Source organism: Sciurus vulgaris (genome assembly GCF_902686455.1).
Source record: "Sciurus vulgaris genome assembly, chromosome: X".
Classification (NCBI taxonomy): Eukaryota; Metazoa; Chordata; class Mammalia; order Rodentia; family Sciuridae; genus Sciurus; species Sciurus vulgaris.
In genome coordinates this window covers 39,946,092-39,968,822 of record NC_136471.1, presented here as the reverse complement: position 1 = coordinate 39,968,822, position 22,731 = coordinate 39,946,092, and the positions used below count along the sequence as shown (strand labels likewise).

Sequence of the window (22,731 nt, the reverse complement as noted above, 5' to 3'; positions counted from 1 at the left end):
TAGGCCTTCCTCAATCCCAATAATTCTTAAATTTGGCCTTTTCATGATATCTCATAGTTCTTGTAGATTCTGTTCATGATTTCTTACCATCTTCTCTGTTTGTTCAACTTTGTTTTCAAGGTTAAATATTTTGTCTTCAATGTCTGAGGTTCTGTCTTCCAGGTGTTCTATCCTATTGGATATGCTTTCTATGGAGTTCTTAATTTGGTTTATTGTTTCCTTCATGTCAAGGATTTCTGTTTGGTTTTTTTTCAATATCTCTAACTCTTTATTGAAATGATCTTTTGCTTCCTGTATTTGCTCTTTTAACTGTCGTTTGGTGCGATCATTCAATGCTTGCATTTGCTCTTTCATCTCATCGTTTGCTTCTCTCATCATTTTAATTATGTACATTCTGAACTCCTTTTCTGTCATTTCTTCTGCCATGCTGTCATTGGGTTTTATTGATGTAACATCTAGATTTGTTTGCAGCATTTTCTTTCCTTGTTTTCTCATATTGTTCAGGTATCAGAGGACTGCTGAGATATTGCAGATTTCCTCTATTGACTTACAATGTCCCTGAAGATTTCTATATATATCCCCCCTTAGCCTTCAGTCGGCTGAAGTCATGGAGGAAGTTGATAATGCGGTGCTCCACAAGGAAGCTGCCTCTCTCGGAGTGGTGGCCTTCAGGTGGGGTATAATCCCTGCTAGTGGGCAGAGGTGCCTCCACTTGTTAACCAATGGTCATCCAAAGGGGACCTAGGCTGCGGGCTGAGGCAAGGCCTGTTTGGGCCTGAGTCTCTGGTTTTACCATCCTTGTGGGGAAACCTCACCCAGCAGGGAAGACTCACCCGGTGGGGAGGTCTCGCTGGTCAGTTCCCTCCTAGAGGTTCCCCTCAATTTACAGCTACCGCCTGGGCTGGGCTGCCTTCCTCTGCAAAGTTCCCAGGGGCCCGGCCCTACCTCCTGGGCCTGGGAGCCTCACCCTTCGCAGATGAATCTCCTTAGGCTGCCCCTCCTCAGAGAATTTGCCCACAGGCCTGGAACCTTCGCTCCGCCCTAAGCCTGTCTCTGTGCAGCTCTTCCACCCAGAAGCCTCCTAGATTCTGGGACCCTGCTCTGCACCTAATCGCCTGGCTGTGTGGCCCCTCCTCTGAGCAGCCACCTGTGGCCCCGAACAATCGCTCTGAGTCCCCGAGACCCACCACAGGCCTCTTCCTCCAGACAGCCGCCCAGTATTCCAGTGGGGTCACTAGGAGTCCAAGAACCTCACTGCGTGCCTCCTCCTCCCACCAACCACCCGTAGCCCTGGGCAATCAATCACTCCGAGTCGAAGTGACCCTCCCCGTTCCTCCTCCTTCTCCAGATAACCCCCCAGTGTTCAGGAGCGGTCGCTCTGAGTGGCTCTGAATCCACGTGACCCGCTGCACGGGTCCTCTGGGCAACCGCCCAGAGCTCTGGTGCGGCCACTCAAGACCAAGCGACCCACCACGCTTCTCCTCCAGGCAGCCCCCCTGTGTTCAGGAGCTGTCACTTTAAGACCAAACAACTCACCACTCGCCTTCTCCTCTGAGCAGCTGCCTGGAGCGCTAATGTAATCACTGCGAGTCCAAAGGACCCGCCGCGCTCCTCCTCCTCCTTCTCCTACTCCTCCGGGCAGGCCCCGGGGTTCAGAAGTTGTCTGAGTCCAAACAGCTCGCCACGCAGCCCCTCCTCTGGCAACCGCCTGTAGCTCTGGTGTAGTCACCCTGAATCCAAGTGGACCCGCTCCTCCTCCTCCTAGTCCTCAGGGCAGGCCCCGGTGTTCAGAAGCGTCGTTCTGATTCCAAACAGCTCGCCGCGCGGCTTCTCCTCTGGCAACCGCCTGTAGCTCTGGTGCAGTCACTCCGAATCCAAGTGGCCACGCTCCTCCTCCTCCTCCTCAGGGCAGGCCCTGGTGTCCTGAGTCCACACAGCTCTCCTCGCCACTCTTCCCCTGGGCAGCCGCCTGAGCCCCAGTGGTTGCTCCGAGTCCCAGCGCTGTGCCGAGCAGCCTCCTTTACGGCGCTCCCAGCTGTCCGAGTTCACTGCTCCAGCGGGGGGAGGGGCGTCTCGCCGGCAGTTCTACTTCACAAATTTTCCTGCGTTCCGGGACCACCGTCCCATCCGGGATGCCTCCCCAGGGGGTGTGAGTCACCCGGCTGCTTTGAGTTGGTCCCAAGCTTCTCAATATCTCCTCTTTTGAATCCTGAGTCCTGGAGCAACATGAAATGCAGCCACCCTCTAGGCCGCCATCTTGAAACCTGAAACCATTCCCTTTAAAAACAGGAACAAGACAGGGATGTCCTCTTTCACCACTTCCATTCAACATTGTCCTCGAAACTCTAACCAGAGCAATTAGGCAGACTAAAGAAATTAAAGGATACAAATAGGAAAAGAGGAACTTAAGCTGTCACTATTTGCGGATGACATGATTTTATATTTAGAAGATCCAAAAACCTCCTCCAGAAAACTTCTAGACCTCATCAATGAATTCAGCAAAATAGTAGGCTATAAAATCAACATGCATAAATCTACAGCATTTTTATACGCAAGCGATGAAACAGCTGAAAGGGAAATGAGGAAAACAACTCCATTTGCAATAGCCTCAAAAAAAAAAAAATAAAATAAAATACTTGGATATACATCTAACCAAAGAGGTAAAAGATCTCTACAATGAAAACTACAAAACACTGAAGAAAGAAATTAAGGAAGACCTTAGAAGATGGAGAGATCTCCCATGTTCTTGGATAGGCAGAATTAATATTGTCAAAATAGCCATACTACCAAAAGTGCTATACAGATTCAATGCAATTCCAATTAAAATCCCAATGACGTACCTCACAGAAATAGAGCAAGCAATCATGAAATTCATCTAGAAGAATAAGAAACCCAGAATAGCTAAAGCAATCCTTAGCAGGAAGAATGAAAGAGGGGGTATTGCAATACCAGAATTTCAACTATACTACAAAGCAATAGTAACAAAAACAGCATGGTATTGGCACCAGAATAGACAGGTAGTTCAATGGTACAGAATAGAGGACACGGACACAAACCCAAATAAATACAATTTTCTCATACTAGACAAAGGTGCCAAAAATATGCAATGGAGAAAAGATAGCCTCTTCAACAAATGGTGCTGGGAAAACTGGAAATCCATATGCAACAGAATGAAACTGAACCCCTATCTCTCACCCTGCACAAAACTCAACTCACAATGGATCAAGGACCTTGAAATCAGACCAGAGACCCTGCATCTTATAGAAGAAAAAGTAGGTCCAAATCTTCACCTTGTTGGCTTAGGATCAGACTTCCTTAACAGGACTCCCATAGCACAAGAAATAAAAGCAAAAATCAATAACTGGGATAGATTCAAACTAAATAGCTTTCTTTCAGCAAAGGAAACTATCAGCAATGCGAAGAAAGAGCCTACAGAGTGGGAGAATATCTTTGCCACTCATACTTCAGATAGAGCACTAATTTCCAGAATATATAAAGAACTCAAAATACTCTACACCAAGAATACAAATGACCCAATCAACAAATGGGCTAAGGAAATGAAGAGACACTTCTCAGAAGAAGATGTACAAGCAATCAACAGATTTATGAAAAAATGTTCAACATCTTTAGTAATAAGAGAAATGCAAATCAAAACTACACTAAGATTCCATCTCACCCCAATTAGAATGGCGATTATCAAGAACACAAGCAACAATAAGTGTTGGAGAGGATGTGGGGGAAAAGGTACACTCATTCATTGCTGGTGGGACTGCAATTTAGTGCAGCCACTCTGGAAAGCAGTGTGGAGATTCCTTAGAAAACTTGGAATGGACCTACCATTTGACCCAGCTATCCCACTCCTCGGCCTATACCCAAAGGACTTAAAATCAGCACACTACAGAGTTATAGCCACATCAATATTCATAGCAGCTCAATTCACAATAGCCAGACTATGGAACCAACGTAGATGCCCTTCAATTGATGAATGGATAAAGAAACTGTGGTATATATATACAATGGAATATTACTCAGCCATGAAGAATGATAAAATTATGGCATTTGCAGGCAAATGGATGAAATTGGAGAATATCATGTTAAGTGAGATAAGCCAATCTAAAAAACCCAAAAGACGAATGATCTCACTGATAAGCGGATGATGACAGGTAATGGGGGGTGGAAGGGGGACAAGAATGGAGGAAGGGGCGACTGTATAGAGGGAAAAGAGAGGTGGGAGGAGTGGGGGGAAGGAAAAAAATAACAGAATGAATCAAACATCATTACTCTATGTAAATATATGAATATGCAAATGGTATGCTGTTACTCCATGTACAAACTGAAACAACATGTATCCCATTTGTTTACAATAAAAATATATTTTAAAAATAAATAAAAATAAAAATAAGCCTCAGAGCAAAAAATAAATAAATAAATAAAAGGAAAAACTAGAGGTCTAATTAAGCCAACCCAACATTATGGATTCACTGCCTTACTTTTAAGGTCTGCAAGTCCTTTTAGAAATTTCACCCCCAACGAAATCAAAAGTGAGCCAAATAGAGTTGCTGATTCTCAAACACTAGAAGTGAATCACATAGCTTCAGTACTAGGGCAATATGTCCTAGTGGTTTGGAGTTGCACAGATTTGGAGTCACACACACCTGGGTTAAGAGTCTAGGTTCCATCACTTACTAGCTCTGTGACCTTGAGCAAAATATTTAACCTCTCTAAGGTTTGGTTTCTCCCTTCTGTAGTTTCCAAAGTGAACCAACTTATCTCAAGCTGTTGTGCTCCTGTTTAGGCTGCTCTCTCTACCTTGAATACTACCCACTTCCTTTAACACTGACTCCTACTTCTCCCTCAGGTCTCAAATCCACATTGCATCTTCCTACAAGTCTTATTTTCCTAGTCAGAGTTAGATAATGCTCTTAAGTGTCTCCTCCTCAAATGCCCTAAACATATCTTTAATCACAGTAAATATATGGTAATAGGCAGGGTTTTTTTTTGGGGGGGGGGACTAGGGATTGAACTCGGGGGCACTCAACCACTGTACCACATTCCCAGCTCTATTTTGTATGTTATTTAGAGACAGGGTCACACTGAGTTGCTTTGCACCTCGATTTTGCTGAGGCTGGCTTTGAACTCACTATCCTCCTGCCTCAGCCTCTTGAGCCACTGGGATTACGGGTGGGCACCACTGCACCACCACTGGTGATTTTTTAAATTGTGCTTCCTCCATCCTTTAGGAATCAGTAAACTAGGGCCCACTGGCAAAATCTGACCTATTGTCTCTGTACAGCTCTCAAGATAAAATATATGTATATGTACACATATATACAAATATATATGTGTACATATATAAGTACATATGTATATATTTTACATTTTAAAGAATTAGTTTTAAAAAGAAGAATATATCATTCTTATGCATCCCACATAGCCTGAAATATTTACTATCTGGCCCTTTATAGAAAAATATTTGATGACCCCTGCCATAGACCATAAGTAATTTGAGAGCAAGAGCTCCTTTTTATTTTACTGTATGTCCTACACCTAGCACAATGCCTGGCACATAATATACACTCTGATGCTTGCTTAATGAAAGAATGAATTAATAAACTGGGCATGGTGGCGCATGCCTGTAATCCCAGCAGCTCGGGAGGCTGAGGCAGGAGGATCTCCCTAAGCAACTCAGTGAGACCCTGTCTCTAAATAAAATATAAAAAAGGGCTGGGGATGCAGCTCAGTGGTCATGTGCCCCTGAGTGCAATCCCTGGTGCCAAAAAAATAAATAAAAGAATAAGTTAGTAAGTACAAACAATATTTTTAATGTATAATTTATTATTATCTCCCAATGTCCAAATAAAATGTTCTCCACTTGGGCAAGCTTTCCCTGACCTTGGAAGAAAACTTGTTCAGATCACAGAATTTTCTATTCACATTTTTCTGAATAAACAGTTCTAAGGTCACTCTAAGTGATAAAAAAATTTTGATTCTGTAATCAGTAGGTATTCAGTCTAAGAAATCGATCAAACTTTTTAGTGTTCACTCAAAAATAAGACCCCTCAGCAGGGCACAGAGTCCCATACTTGTAATCTCAGAGCCCTGGAGGCTGAGGCAGGAGGATCATGAGTTCAAAGCCAGCCTCAGCAACTTATCCAGGCCCTAAGCAACTCAGGGGGATCCCGTCTCTAAATACAATATGAAAAGGGGCTGGAGATGCAGCCCAGTGGTTAAGCGTTCCTGGGTTCAATCCCAGGTACCAAAATAATAATTATAATAATAATAATAATAATAATAATAATAATAATAATAAGAAGAAGAAGAAGAAGAAGAAGAAGAAGAAGAAGAAGAAGAAGAAGGAGGAGGAGGAGGAGAAGGAGAAGAGGAAGAAGAAGTCCCCTCTCCTTCCTTATGTTAAGATCTGTAGAATATGGAGAAGGAAGAGTGATAGGTTTTCTTCTTTCTGTCCCACTTGCCAGCTCCTATGTGTAGTCTCATGAGGATAGAAGCAGAAACAGGGAAAAGGAGGTTAAGGGAATTGATAATTTTTTCCTTAGTGGAATGGCCTCCCACTCTCTGGGTCTCTGGCTCTTCTTTGTGTTCCTCAATGGGTTCCATCACTGACAATCCCTCTTCTGCAATCCGAAAGACCTAGGTAGGTTAATGTATTTCTATTTAGGTTGGTAGTTTTCAATTCCTTCTTCTGCCCCTAGGAATTCAGTGGCTATCTTCCTGTTGCTGGGATCCTTCCACTCCTTTCAGTGGCTCTATTAGATAGGGTCAAGCATGAGTCTACCCTAGCTCTCTCTCTTTCTTGAGTGGCCCCCATTTGATTCCCAGAACTGTTTTGCCCAAACGCTAAGAATGCAGACCAATCCCAACACAATCAACCTTGTCCTCCTGCCAAGGGCCACATTAGCTTTCTCAGAATAGAGTACAACTCCAATCTTCTGCCTCTCTACTGCAGGAAATAAATGTCAAGGTCTGGTGAAATACACTCTCACTAGTCTGGAAGTGAAGAAGGTAGTCTCCCCCAAGCCCATTACTCCTTTGCAAGATGGAGTAGTCTTAGCCTGGCAACAGCTCTCTGCAAAACAATGTTTTTACAAATTTCTCTTCTGACTCCCCTCTACAATAAGATTTTTATTTCTTGGAACCTGTTCTGGATCATTTCCCTTATAAATTTGGTATATGATGACCTGGTTTTGGAATTTCTATCTATTATAGGGCATCTATTATGTTTTCCTGGAAACTTGAATTTAGGTATTGTGTTACATAACTTTTACTTTTTTTTTCTAATTAGGTAAGAAAACTACCCCTGTGAAACCTCCAGTTAGGAGTCATGTTAATAAGTTCATCCTCTTCTGTCATGTGCAAATTTGAGACAATATTTACTAAGCATCCATAATGTGTGCTTTAGAAATATTTTCTCCTATAAACTTCCCTTTATAATTTCCTATTTTACAGATGAACAAACTGAGTCACAGAGAAATTAACTGATTTTCTTCAGATAATTCAGAAAATATAGATTAAATCTGAGGTTGTATAACTTCAAAGTCCCTGATCCTTCTTCTATACCATGATCTTCGAACGTTTCCACCAAAATACTCCAAATTGCAGAGAAGAGTGAACATATATTCCTGGGGAAGTCTGAGTAGCCCCAAAAGACCCTACCACGAGTGCAAAATTTCTCTGAATTTTCATCCTTGATCATAAAAATGCATGCAAAATTTACATTCCACTTGCCTATATTTATTGTCATATAAAGTATGTTTAAAATCTCTAAATTGACTTATATTCTCCCTATCCCTATCCCTATCCCAATATTTGAGCAAAATCAGTCCTCAAGGAAAATATACTGGGTTTATCCTGTACATTCATCAGTCTTGACCATAGTACTCCAAATTGAGAAACAAATACCAGATGGTGCTAATAGGGCATTTCGGATTTCGAGGAGCACCTCAACCTATTGAAACCACTGCAATGAGGGAAAGAGAAAAGACAGAAGATGCAAGAGTTGTTAAAGAGAATGTGGAAACGAAGGGAAAATCACTGCAGTAATGCTTTTAAAAAAAAATTTAAGTTGTAGATGTACATATTACCTTTAATTTTTAACTAATTTATTTTTTATGTGGTGCTGAGAATGGAACCCACTGCCTCAGACGTGCTAGGCAAGAACTCTACCACTGAGCTACAGCCCCAGCCCACTGCAATAATTCTTTAAGATTGACAAGACACTCACTAATACCATTCCTACTATAGTTACTGTATTAAAAATTGTTGATGACCAGGTATTGTTGGATGAATGATCCAGCAATGATTGAATGATATTGGAGAAGTGACAGGGGGACATTCAGCTGTCCTTAACTTGGAGATCGTGGAGCACAGAAATTGAATGACTATTTCTGAGGGAGAGGCAGTCATCAGGCTCTCAAAGGAGTCCAAAATGCATGAAGGTTAAGAATCACTGCTCTGGGGAGGTGGGGCCTGGGGTTGTGGCTCGGTGGTAGAGCACTTGCCTAGCATGTGTTGAGGCACTGGGTTCAATTCTCAGCACCACATGTAAATTAATTAATTAATTAATTAAAGGTCCATGGACAATTTAAAAAATATTTTAAAACATCACTGCTATAGAGAACAGAACTCAGACCTTCGGATTCTTGTGTCTTATTTTCAAATTCTGTCTGTAGGCTTAGTAAATTGTATGACAAGCTTTCTCTCTGAACCTCAGGTTCCCCATTTATAAAATGAGGGTCATAATACCTAAGACAGTATTATTGTGAGCATTAAATGTATTTCTTTGTGCTACATGCTTTATACAGGGTAGACATTCAAGAAATGTTAATCTCCTTCTTACCATGTAAAAGATGGTAAAAAGGCATTTAAACTACAGGTGGATGCATCATTTCTAATTGAACATATAAGCTTTCTTCAAAGACGTTCTACCCTCAACCAGAAACTCTGACTGAGGTTAAATTTCCACAAAACATTCAAATTAAGTGTATTAACTTGGTGCCTGAAAAAAAAAATTTCCCAAAGCTAGAAACACACACATAGGCATACATTCTGCTTGTGAAGATGAACTTAATTAAATACCACCACATTCTGGCATGTTTGGCTTCAATTGTAAGCATATATTGCTGTGAGACCTAAAATGAAAAATCTTTTAGATTGAGCAACAGATTTAAGCCTCTTCAATGACATATAAAGCAGTGTTTTATAAAGAAGAACCTTAGCTAAGCCTACAGACTCATGAAGAAGCCTGGAAGGGGTTAAAGTGGAAGGCTTACACAAACTTTGCTTTCTCCATTCTCTCTTATCTCCTCCCTCTCTCTGGGGCTCTACACAGCTAAGGCAGAGCGGAGCTAGATCGCTACCTTTCCTGCATGCTCTAAACTGTTGCCTGCAAAGGAGGAACTGGGGACTTAACTAATTCAGGCTGCTTCCATTCAAGTGTTCCAGACGGCACATATACATCCAAACAGATTTCTCTTTGCTCTTTGGAGCTTAGAAGAAACAGACATCTAAAACTGCACTCTGAAGCTGTAAGTGATAATTGGCATTTTAATAACTAATAGAAGATGCTTTTCTGTTTTTCTGAAAAGGGCTGACTCTTGATGAAGATGAAAGAGAAAGCATACTTTGCATGAACATAGTCCTGCTTCTTTGGCAAAACAAGGCTTTTCATTCTGTTTTCCAGATACTCCAGAGGTGTTCCTGAACAAGTTGCCTGTTGGTGCAAGCTTCAAAAGGGATACTTAAATGGCCAACCCCATTCGTACTGTGAGCCAAAAAAGGTAAGAGAAATTTGGAAATATAATGATGCTATTCACAGTGAAGTGAGCGACATTATTTTATTTATCGGCAGGTGTGACAAATAGGCACCATCTGCCGCAGAAGGTACAGCAACTCCCACTTGTGCAAGCTTATTACTTAATGGCTCCAGCCATTGAAGGAGCACTTGCAGCTGAAATTGCTTTTTCATAGGCTGATATGAAACTGGATACTCTTAACAGCTCTGACCTCCCTCAGTTTTTCCGCCCTCTCTGGGCAAATACATACAAACAGAATGTGTTAACTCTTGAAAGCTGTTGCAGTTGATAGTTGTGACTTCCTTTTCTGAATTGTTCACTAATCATTTTTCTTAGCTGTTTGGTGGGATTTCAGTTCTGAAATTATACAGGCAGGAGTCACACAGAATATGTAAAATGACCAGTGGGTTGTTTTCAGAACATTATCAATAAAAAGTGAAAATAAGTACTAGGAGCACCTCAAGGACCAAAACTGGGTTAAGGGCACATTATTTCTATATCCCTTACACTGAGCTTAGTGTCTGCAACTTGGCAGACACTCAATAAAGATTTGTTGAATAAATGTCAGTCTGATTTTGGAAGCCATGCAGAACTTTGTTGCTGAATGGGATCCTAATTAGGATAAGTTGTACTCCATGTATGTATAATACATCAAAATACACTCTACTTTCATGTATATCTAAAAAGAACAAATAAAAATTTTAAAAAATAAATGAGTTTCACTGGAGGAATCCCTCTTGGGCTTGATAGATGAAGAAAGCTTCACACACTCTTCTCATATAAAGGAGCAAAATTCATGATCTGTAAGTGTATTTGATTTTACTTCTGTGAGGTTATAAATATATTATGCCAATATCAGACACCACCAAGGACTTGGCGTTTAAGTGTTCATACTAAAAATACAAGAAGATTTTTGTTACCAGGTATTTTACTTATTTACCAAGTTAATGACAAAATATGCAAACAGAAAATTAGGAATGCTTTTGAAACCAGAGTTTTGAGATGAGACTAGATTCCCTGCTTTGCCAATTTCTTTCTGGGTTTCTGTCCCGCAGATTTGAAGAATAAAATCCATGGACAATAACAGAAGGGCAGAGTAAACGGTATAGGACTTATTTAAGTGAGAAGAGATAGAACTCCCGCCATGGGGGAGGGGGCTAGGTAACAGAAAAACCCCTTTTGGTGTGCCAACTTAGGTGTTTACATATGGTTCTGGGTAGAGCATGGACCAAAAGCTAGGTTTAACAGGCATTGAAAAAGTATCAGCTGTATCCTTTAGCCTGAGTTTTAATCCTTTCTGTAACTCCTATTTGGGTTCACCCCCACCTTCCATACCTAACCCCGCCCACCCCCTTCTGGGACAAAGAAGTTCCCACCAGGGAGCCTCAAGGTCTTTTACATTTGAAATAGGCCTTGATAGTGCCATTACTATTTCTATAGGTTAGCCTCCAGGTGTGATTTCTGCTTTTGAACAGAATCTCTCTCAATTTAGACCCATTCCTTCTGATTGACCATTCTTATTCACATTCACATCATTCATGGGTATTTTGATTTACATTAGAAGTAAAGTAAACCCCATAGTCCGGTTAATGTTGGACACTGGCTAATTATTAATCTCTTGCCCTTTTTCTTCCAGACTTCTCTCCCCCTTTCTTTTTAAATATTTTTTATAGTAGATGGACATAATACCTTTACTCTACTTATTTTTTTTTTTTTTGCAGTGCTAAGGATCAAATCCAGTGCCTCACATATGCTAGGCAAGCACTCTGCCACTGAGCCCCAACCTCAGCCCCTCCTTTCTTTTCTTCCTCCATTCTTTCCCAGTACTCTTTTGGTTCCCTTACTTCTGTCCCTCATAATCACTCATTTCCTCCTACATTCCTCATTCTCTTTTCTCACCTTTACCTTTCTTTCTTTCTTGTGGTGCTGAGGGTTGAATCCAGGGCCTTGTGCATGCAAGGCAAGCATTCTACTAACTGAGCTATATCCCCAGCCCTTCACCTTTCTTTCTTTCCATCCTCCTCCTTTTCTTCCTTCCTCTTTCTCCTATCCTTTCTTTTCCCAGTTCCCCATTCCTCACTCTCCTTATTCCCTCAACGACTTTCAACCACTTTTACAAAGACTGGGAATTGTTTTTTTATTTATGAGCTTTTCAGAAAGGATTGCGGGATACCAAACTGATTCTATAAAGTTCTTCCCACAATAATTCCATTCCACAGAATGAATAAAATTTTTTGTATTGTAAGGCCCCCCAAAAAGGAAACCCCAACTCTGTCCCATGGATGGACGGCAACCCCAATCAACCGCAGGAGGCGTCACTTGATGCAAACCGCAAGAGGTGTTTATTCCAGCGCGCTGGGACCCAACTCCAGGAGTCGAGTCCCTAGCAGAAAATCTTGTAGGTTTATAAAGGCAGAAACCACACATCGGGAGGGGTCGCACATGAAAGGGGGAAAAGGGGGAACAAAGCTGCCAGAAAATTTCAAAGGGGGTCTGGGTTTGCTGATAACATACAACATGTTTCACAATGTTTTACAACAGGGCGTAGATTCTGGTCAATAGTTTCTGGTAATCATTCTGTTTGATCACTATCTGGCTATCTGGCTCAATTTACCCTTTTATTCTCTGTTTGGGGCTGTTTCTTGGAACAGCTTTAAGGGCTTTGTTCCCATTCCTGGGAGGGTGACCTTAGGAAGTTGAGATGACTGGGAGGGTGACCTTAGGGAGTTAAGATAACTGGGAGGGTGACCTCAGACAGCTTAAAAAAATGTCCATTCTTTCAGTATGTGTATACCAGGGATTGAACCCAAGGGTGCTTAACCACTGAGCCACATCCCAAGCCCCTAATTTCTTATTTTGAGACAGGGTCTTGCTAAGTTACTGAGGCTGTCTTTGAACTTGTGGTCCTCCTGCCTCAATCTCCTTAGCTGCTGGGATTACAGGCCTGAGCCAAAGCCTGGCATATTTTTGATCCTTTTAAAGTTTTTTTTTTCAAATGATGCAGAGCTTTTAATGGTACAATCATATTATCTGTGCAATTCATTAATTAGTTAGCAAAGAAAGCCATGGCAATCCTGCTCAGTAAGCTTTTGTTAGAAGTTCTCATAGATATATAACCAGGATAAAAAAGAGAATTCCCCAATAACTAACTTTTCATTCATTCATTTTAAAGTCCTTAATGTATTTAAGAACTTTATCCTTAATGAGATTAGACCTGTCTGAACTGAACAGGGTGTTTGATGTTCTGCAAATTAGAAAGGTTTTAAGAAATTATGTGACTAGGTTTCTCAACCCTCGGAGGAAACATTTAAAGAAATTGACAACTATAGCTGGGATTCTTATTGTCTAAACTTCTCCAAGATTCATTTAATTCTAATAAACATGTAATAAATATTCAGACCTAAGAAAAATTCAGGGTCCGTTGTGTAAGAGATAAGAAATGTACTAGCAATCATTATAAAATCATCTATAGACAATTAGATTTCTAAAACTTAAATGTAAAATTTAACCTATCCCCTGTAATTTTTCTCTAAAAATGTGTAACTAAAATAGCAAATCAAAAGCAAAGTTTTTAAAATTCTTTAATTCTTCTTTATAGTCTGAGATTAATTCTCCTTTACTCAATAAGAGACCTGGGAATAAAGGAATAAAAGGGAAAGGGAAATCCAGGCACTTTTTCAAGTTATACAGTCAGTCCTTCATATCCAAGAGTTCTGCAACTGTGATTCAACCAACCATAGTTCAACCAACTGCAGATAAAAATATTTGAAAAAAATCCTGGCATGATGGTACATATCAGTAATCCTAGCAGCTAGGGAGGCTAAGACAGGAGGAATTCAAGACCAGCCTCAGCAACTTGCTGAGATCCTGTCTCTAAATAACAAAGGCTGGGGATGTAGCTTAGTGGCAGGGTGCTCATCTAGGATGTGTGAGTCCCTAGGTTCAATTCCCAGTATTACCAAAAAAGAAAAGAAGAAGAAATTTTGAAAACAATTTACATCTCTACTAATTATGTGCAGACTTTTATGTCTTGTGATGGCAAACAGTAAATATAATAACCTATTTATGTAGCACTTACATTGCATTAGATATTATAAGTTATCTAGAGATGATTTAAAGTATACAAGATGTGCATAAATTATACGCAAATATTATGCCATTTTATATTTGGGATTTGAACATCTTCAGAATTTGGTATCTGTGGAGGTCCTAGAACCATGCTCCACAGAAAATAAGGTCTGATTCTATTAGAAATCAAATCAGAAATAAAAGAAGATTGTTCTTTTTCTAGTTATCAGTGGTAAGTGCATTTCTTCAATCATATCCATGTAGTTATTCAGTTATTATTAAGTGGCTACTGTAAGTACAGCTATGTAAGGCATGGAATGTTAAAAGAGATCCTCAAGGAGTTTATAAGTTAGTATTTAGGGGGAAATGTATCTGATAGATATCTACAATATTGGGCAAAAGTGATTCCTCTAAGAGAGATACAAAACAGGGTAGGAATTCAGATTGGGGTGGGAAATCAAGGTCAGCTTCATGAACTGAACCCGGAAGAATGGTAGCATTTCCTTATGCAAAGATATGGAAAGATGGAAGGAAATTTTCAACCAAAAACATGGAAGCAGGGAAGTATGTGGATGTATATATTTAAAGGATTTAAAATCAGCATTCTACAGTGACACAGTCACATTCATATTTTTGTTTGTTTGTTTGTTTTGTGGTGCTGGGGATTGAACCCAGGGCCTTGTGCATGCAAGGCAAGCACTCTACCAACTAAACTATATCCTCAGCCCCCATGTCTATGTTTATAGCATTCACAATAGCTAAGCTATGGAACCAACCTAGGTGCCCTTCAACAGATGAATTGATAAAGAAAATGTGGTATATATACAAAATGGAATTTTACTCAGCCATTAGGAAGAATGAATTTATGACATTTGCTAGTAAGTGGATGGATCTTGAGACTATCATGCTAAGTGAAATAAGCCAATCCCTCCAAAAACCAAAGGTTTTCGCTGATGTGTGGAAGCTAACCCACAACAGGGGTGGAGAGAGAATAGAAATTCAGTAGATTAGACAAAAGGGAAAGAAGGGAAGGGAGGGGAGATAGGAGAAAAGAAAGACAGTGGAATGAGTCTGACCTAACTTTCCTATGTGCATATATGAATATACCTCAGTGAATCTCACCATCGTGTACAAAAATGGGGTCCTAATTAGAATAAGATAAATTCCATGCTTGTATAATTATATCAAAATGGATTCTGTCATGTATGTAAAAAGAACCAATTGAAAAAAGAACAAGTACTATAGTTTGACTAGAAAGGAGGATAATGTTAGGAATTAAGGTCAGCCTGGGCATTGACAGCCTTGAAGGGGAAGCTAAGAAGAATGTAATAAAGTTCAAAGGCAATAAGGAAACTCAAAGGACTTCCCAAAGTTTATTCCTTTTTCATCCTACTAGAATAATCATAAATAAATAACATAGTAATCGCATGTAGAGTAAAAAGGACAAATTGAAGATTATGCACAGACTGATACTTTTTTTAGAAAACAAATTTTAAAACAAAACTAACATTGTTTAGGTTTGGGGTGTGTGTGGGTGTATAAATAAAAGGAAAGTAATGATTAATGAAATGTAGGGTATTGGGCACTTCTGGAGAGAAAGGTAAGAGGTCAAGATGGAGGACCCATAGGCAGATATGTCAATTATGCTATTCTCACTCTTAAATTTGGTAGGTATCCATTCACAGATATTTGTCTATGGGTGTTCATTATGTTAAGTAAACAAACAAGGACCTGAATTTACCAACAATGACAATATGCCATAAACCAAGGAGTATGGCTTATCCAATTCTGTGTATTTGAGATCCAAGGGCAAGTAAAAGGATATTATACTATTACAGGGCACTCTCCCAACTGGCTTATACTGCCAGTGTTTCTTTCTCCTTCCACTTCTGTTCTGGAAGGCAGGTGGATGAGTAAATCATGAGATACAGGGGTGAAAAAAATCCATTGAGCTCTTATCTCTGGCCTAGTACCATTTTTTGTTTGTTTGTTTGTTTGGTTTGGTTTGGTTACTGGGGATCGAACTCAAGGGTACTTGACTACTAAGCCACATCCCCAACCCTTTTTATTTTTTATTTAGGGACAGGGTCTTGCTGAGTTGCTTAGGGCCTTGCTAAATTGCTGACGCTGGCTTTGAACTTGCTATCCTCCTGCCTTAGCCTCCCAAGCCACTGGGATTACACATGGGTGCCACCTTGCCTAGCAGGGATTATTACCATTCTTAAGGAAAGGAGCTGCAGGGAGAATAAATGGTGAGAAGAAAAACAATTCAGATTGACCATATACATACCTAGGGGGCAGCTAAGATCAAAGAATGTCTCTGTGTGAGCTGCTTGGGACTGTCCTGAATTTGAAGTGCTCTGTTCTGTTTGTAAAGTGATGCTTCTCAACCTTGGCTGCCTATCAAAATCGCCTGTAGAACTTTTAAGTAATACATATGATTATATCCCCACACAGACCTAGTGAATCAGAACTCCTGGTATGTATATTTTCCAAAAGCTTAGTAAGTAATACTGAGGTACAAGAGTGAGAGTGTACTTAGAAACCTTAAATGGATGACTTGTTATAAGTACAGATTTCAGGGTCCTGTCCCCAGAGTTTCTGACCTAGGAATCAGGGGAAAGGGCCCAGGAATCTACATTTAATAGGCACCCTCTAGGTGCATTATTTCGGATGAAAGGACTTCCCTGGGACCACACTGAGAAACCTTGCCTCCAATTTTCAAAGCCCTAGGGCCTCAAGGTGATTATTCTGTGTATTCGTTTCCTAGAGCTGCCATAACAAAGTTGCATAAATTAGGTGGCTGGAAACAACACATTTATTCTCTCAGGTCTGGAGGCTAGAAGTCTGAAATCAAGGCATCAGCTGAGCCACTCATACTATGGATCGCAGGGTAGAATTCTTCCTTGTCCCTTCTCACCTCTGGTGTTTGTTGGCAGTCCTTGGCATTCTTGACTTACAGATGCAGCAGTCCAATCTCTGTTTCTGTCTTCTTTTTGTGGGACTCTATCTTCTCTTACAAGGACAACAGTCATTGGATTAGGGCCCATTTAATGTCCTCATTTTAACTTGATCATATCGGCAAAGACCTTATTTCCAAATAAGGTCACATTCACAGGTACCGAGGGTAAAGGACATCAGCATATCTTGCGTGACACAATTCAACATGTGACACTGTTTTAAATACTTTTTAAAAAGGAGGACTTACAATCAATAAAAGAAATTAATTATGTTCTTCAGATGGACTGGGTAAAGAAAAAACAATAGTTAACACTCAATGTGAAGTGTTCAAAGAAGCACCAGAAAAAGTTTAGTTGAAAAATGCATGTTCCTGGATCTTGATCCCAAATAACCAAAAATCAAAATAGTTGTCCCTTTAAGTATGGCAAAAATGTTTCTTAGACTATTGCTCCCAAGATAGTAGAAAGAGACCCTCTCTATTTGCTTTTGTTTCTTGTGAACCAGGTGGCTCTGAGTGGGCGGTAGGGACAATAAATTAATTGACTAAGAAAAATACAGATTGCCGAAGATAAGTAATGTCAGCTAGGAAATCTAAACTTAAAGCTGAAGTACTCCCAGGTTAAAGGGCAAAATTTAAAAATGATAGGAAGAATAATGTGATTGTTGGAGCTATTTCTTTTTTTTTGTTGGAGCTATTTCTATGAACTCTCCTTGGCTATGTTAACAAGAGACAGAACTAGGCTACACTGTCAGCAATCTGCTACTATTGCACATACAAGTGTGACAGGTGTTGGTTGTTTATATTTATTTTAGTCACCCATATTCAATATTAATGTTTGGAATGGCAAACCAAATCATTTTGAGAAACTTTAACAGTCAATATTTGACCTTAATTTACACACTGGAATGTTTTTGCCAAAAATGACAAGGTTCTGTCTTGGCTAATAATGAAGGATGCAGTTATTTGCTCAGAATAGACATACCCTGTCAATTCCTTGTGGTCTACAAATGCTAGAGAAATGTGTATTCTCACCCCACAGATATAAATGAGAACAAAAAAGGAGAAGCCTGCATTCCTGAATATTCCATGATTCATTCAGGTGAAAACTGGTACTGGAAACTGGACATTGAAAAATGAATTCCTAAATTCAGGTTTCCATGTTTCAGCGGTAGGCTTTCCTGATTAAGGTAGATCTGTTATTTCCAGTCCTGGTTACAAGTTAAAGTTACTTGGGGGGCTTTTAAAATTAACAATACTACCTGGCATGGTGAGGCATGCCTGTAATCCCAGCTACATGGAAGGGTGAAGCATGAGTATGGCAAATTGGAGGCCAGCCACTGCAACTCATTGAAACCCTGTAAAAACTAAAAAGAGCTGGGGATGTAGCACAGTGGCAAAAGACCCCTGTACTGCAAAAAAATAAAAATTAAAATTAAAACAAAAGACAATGCTTGGGCCTCATCCCAGACCAATACAGTCCAAATCTCTAAGTGGTGCCCCGGTCCCTACTGTGAAGATTATTATACAGAAATCTAGGTTGGGCCCAAGACCTGTATGTTAATAAGGACTTCAGGTAAATCAATAAGTCTGAAAAAACACTCCTAATCTTGCCTAGTTATTATCTGTTCTTTAGTGATATGATTTTTTTCTTTAACCTTTTCTTTTGTGGGGGTTACCAGGGATTGAACTCAGGGGCACTCAACTACTGAACCACATCCCCAGCCCTATTTTGTACTTTATTTAGGGATGGGGTCTCCCTGGGTTGCTTAACACCTGCCTTTTGCTGAGACTAGCTTTGAATTTGCAATCCTCCTGCCTCAGCCTCCTGAGCTGCTGGGATTACAGGGGTGAGCCACTGCGCTGAGCTCTTTAATCTTTTAATAGCTATTTTCTGCATAGGAAAGAAAAACATTCAAAATTATGGAAACTCATGATTTTAAAACTATTTTGCTATAGGCAAACCATTTTGCAATGTATTAGTTCATTTCTACTTCAAAACAAAATTGCCATCTCTTTGTCTTAGATACCTAAATCTTTTTTTCTTTTTCAGGAAAAAAAATCTGTGAAAGAATCTTAAGAGCCAAATTTTCTGAACCTAGATCTACTGCTGTCAGCGTCTCTGAGACCTCCTCCATCTAAGAATTACCAGGTCTGACAACACTTTCACTACAACCTACAGTGAGGAATGTCAACAAAGCTATAGAAAATTCCTGTCCTTCTAGACTTACAACCCTCAAGCTGTGCACCTGAGCAGGAACTTTATCATCCTTAGGGAAGATTCAGAAAGACAGACAAGACTCAGAAATGCTGAGTCAGAAATTTACAAAATCCTTTAAAAGTTCTCCTCACAGAAGAACCTAATTAAATCCACATAGTTAGTCCACACATCTAGATGAGTTATAGATAAAAGGAAGCCCTTTCTCCCTCTTTGAACATAGAGTAAAAGTCTGATATAATACTCTAAGTGATTTTTGTCCCCATACCAGTATTATAAAGCAGCTTTACCATATTTATATTAATCAGTATAAGAGTTAGGAGTGTGATAAATAAAATTTTATTTATATGTATTTTTTTAATTAAGAAATTCTGATCAAATCTACTTGGGAGGAAGGTGTTTGCTGTGCTGGAAGACAGACAGGGTGTGACAATTGCCAAATTAGAACATCACTGTTTGAGAGTGATTGGTTTTTATAAGATTGGTAGAACGCCCCTACTATATTCAGAGACAGTCTAAGTGACTGTGGAATGCCTCAAGGGCAATAGAAATAAAATAGAAACAGGTATCAGCTCAAGACTTGAGGGATGACGGAGGTGCACTTTAAGTACCATGGAAATCTCACTGGACGAGCCCATTTCCCCACTCTGGCAACAGAGGTTGACACCACTTCCGACAGGTATTCCAACCTGTACATGTATGTGGGCTTATTCTTGAGCCTCCTGGCCATTCTCCTCATCCTGCTCTTTACCATGCTCCTTCGGCTCAAACATGTCATCTCACCCATCACCTCTGAGAGCACAGAAAGTGTTCCTCAATTCACAGATGTAGAGATGCAGAGTCGAATCCCCACTCCTTAAAGCCAGGATGAAGATGAGCTTTAACAGATCTCAGTGAACCCTTGTACGTTGATGTCCAGGAAAGCTTGCTTTCTTACATGAAACTTCCCATGCAACAACAAGTCGTTCATGTTTTCTTTGTGTTGTTTTTCATTTTGACTCTGCTTGTGGAATATCTAAGAGGTTTAAGACTCACTCTTTGAAAGGAATATAGAAAATAGCAGCTGGATGGGAGGGCAGGTTTCCACAGTAACTAAAGAGAGCCTGGGCCTTGAAGAAATTTCAGACCACAGAAATTCGTAAGCAACTGTCATTAAAAACACAAAATCCCTGGAAGCTCCAAGAGCAAACAAGGAGAATTTGTCCTTGAAAGGTACGAATGTTCCAAGAGGGTGCCCCAAGAAAAGGACAAGTTTTAATTGATCATTTCAGCCATAAAGAATCACCTGTGCTGACATAAGGCTAAATCATGTCAGAGTTTAATGGAAGAGACCACTAACCTTTTTCCAAAAGAGCAGTGATTTGATCATCTTAGCCCATCAGGTTTGTCTCAAATGAAAGAAAAGATTCAAAGAAACTGTTTCAATTTAAAGAGCAAGTTTGCAGGAAGAAGTTTCTAGTAAATGAACTCACTTAGGGAGAGAAAAAATGTGCATACTATATCTGTGTTATTATTATTACTGGACTTTTAAAAATTCAAATAATGGCGGATGTATTACTAAAATCTGGAATGACGAGCTGCCCCCAAATCAAGGGAAAAATAAGTCAAAATGTTCTCATGATAAGGAACTCTACATTAAACGTACAGCTTCTTTGTCTTTTTCCCCCTCCCTGTCACACTCTAGGATTGAGTTACACACAAATATGAACTTTGTTTAAAGGTGGCCTTGGCAAAGAAAATTCAACTGTACTTTAAAGCATAAATGAAATAATCTTGGTATTCTGTTATTGAATAATTGGAGCTTTGGACAAATTATTTCAGCTTTCTGAGTTCCAGGTTTTTCTTGCTAAAAAATTATCAGAGAGCTATTCAGTCATCACTAGACTCTTCACTCTGAATATACGAAAAACAGAGAGACAAAAGACTAAACAGTTCTCTCCAATAAATCCTTGTTGAAGTCAGTGTCCTCAAATGTCACTTTTGTCTTTCCCAGAAAATGCTCCTCTCTTCCTGATCCCTGCCAAAAGATGAAGTGTTTCACTTATTACCTACAGGAGAAATATGGTTTGAAAAATTCCATTCTCATAAGTAGCCCTCGTATGCCAGTAGTAGAGAATTTGATTTTTTTTAAATTAACTTTCCAAAGGAAAACCAAAGGAGATGAGTACTGTTTACAAATTAGAAATTAGAAAATCAGTCATATTCCTGCCATCAAAGGACTAGTACACCTGTGCTAGATTCTACCTGCTCAAAAAAATTAAAAAAATTGGTTCTCCCTTGCACCTAAAAAGCAGTGATCAAATTTCACAGGGTGCTCCCTTGGGAACTGGTGGTAAGAGAGAAAGGGAATGGATGTGAAGTTAATGCCACCCCCACTAGACATGTAGCTCTCTATAGTCTGTAACCAATTTAGATTGGCCCCTTTACTCTGATCTAAATCTAGCTTGGTGGTGTAATTCCCAAGTGCTTTCCACTTTTATACACAGTCATTTGCCAATGCTCCCCTCTCCAAGGGGCTGCAAAGTGTGAAATCCCCACGTGCAGAGCTAAACTTAGCAGCAAGGCTGACTACCACACCTGTTACAACTGTGTACCATCAAGAAATGGCGGGTGCATTCTGCACCATTCAGAACAAATTAGCAGGTAGGCTAAGACTCAGTTTGGGCGTACTTTTCGCTTTATATTTTCCAAAATGCAAAGCAACTCTTATTACATCTCGGTGGTTTAAGTTGTGCCTTTATTCAATAACCAGACTCAATGGACAATTTAACATTTTAACTCTCAGCAGCCATACATGAACTTCGAAGGCTGGCAACACACTTCAGAGCTTCTTAAGGACATTTGTCTTCCTTCACTCCAGTATTTGAATGCACTTTACAGTTGAGAAGTCACTGGCTAGATAAATGAAGGAGAAGATTATACTTTCAGCAGCAGTGAAAGATACTCAATGCCTTGTTGCTGAATGTGATGAAAACACAGACTATAAATCTATTTCCTGTTCAATCCAAATTTCAGGAGATTAAAACTGCTTTTTAATCACTGACTTGATGATGATTCCTAATTTATGATCAGGTTTCTCACCTGGAAAACAACCACCCTCTTTCATCACAACTACCCCATGGGATCCAGATCTTCACAGAGCATTAACCAAAACACATAGCATGGCTTACCCTAAAACAGCAATGTAACCCCCACAATTTCCAGTGATAACATAAATGAAAATGCATTTAAGCAGATGTGTCATTATCATGACTTATGTGGTATTTAATTTTTAGGAAAATAAACCGAATGTTTTCATGATAGTAAATTTACCTTAAAGAAAAAAAACTCGCATTTATATTAACTAATATGATATCCCCAAAGGTATTAATTAACATATATTACTGCTGAAAGAATCAGCTAGAATAACCAGTAGACACAATTTGAATTTATTCTTCTATTTAAAATGTTGACTTGGCAATTCCCTGCCTACCCCATTGTCCCAAAACTGCATGTTAACTGGTATATAAAAAGGTAGGTTATTTACAAGTAGATGTACTGTTTTAAAATAAAAAGAAACATTCTTCACTTTTTATTATATTGAACCATATAAAATTGATATTTTTGTAGATAAAAAGTATCCATACATCAGCAATTTCATATAATTCAAGCTAATACAAAGACTCACCATTCCAAGC

At 39.7% G+C, this 22,731-nt stretch overlaps 1 protein-coding gene, 1 long non-coding RNA gene and 1 pseudogene across 3 annotated transcripts in view; all 3 read left to right on the top strand.

Moving 5' to 3' along the window:
• Positions 1 to 9,360: 9,360 nt before the first annotated feature.
• On the top strand, positions 9,361 to 19,506 carry LOC306651526. Its single transcript, XR_013761156.1, has 3 exons — positions 9,361 to 9,542; positions 9,698 to 9,794; positions 18,890 to 19,506. It is a non-coding gene; the product is annotated as an uncharacterized lncRNA (long non-coding RNA).
• Position 19,507: 1 nt separating this feature from the next.
• SERTM2 (serine rich and transmembrane domain containing 2) lies at positions 19,508 to 22,717 on the top strand. Its single transcript, XM_079124213.1, has 2 exons — positions 19,508 to 21,697; positions 21,840 to 22,717. Exon 1 carries the CDS (start codon positions 19,642 to 19,644, stop codon positions 19,912 to 19,914), a length of 273 nt encoding a protein of 90 aa, XP_078980339.1. The 5' UTR covers positions 19,508 to 19,641; the 3' UTR covers positions 19,915 to 21,697; positions 21,840 to 22,717.
• The window catches only part of LOC306651076 (small ubiquitin-related modifier 2-like), a 62,195-nt pseudogene continuing 61,121 nt past the window's right edge, over positions 21,658 to 22,731 (top strand). Inside the window, exon 1 of the transcript in view lies at positions 21,658 to 21,697. The product of the transcript in view is annotated as a small ubiquitin-related modifier 2-like (transcript). The remainder of the gene's footprint in view (positions 21,698 to 22,731) is intronic.

Coding starts and splice junctions, on each gene's coding strand:
- SERTM2 (XM_079124213.1), top strand. CDS start 19,642: ATGACGGAGGTGCACTTTAAGTACCATGGAAATCTCACTGGACGAGCC.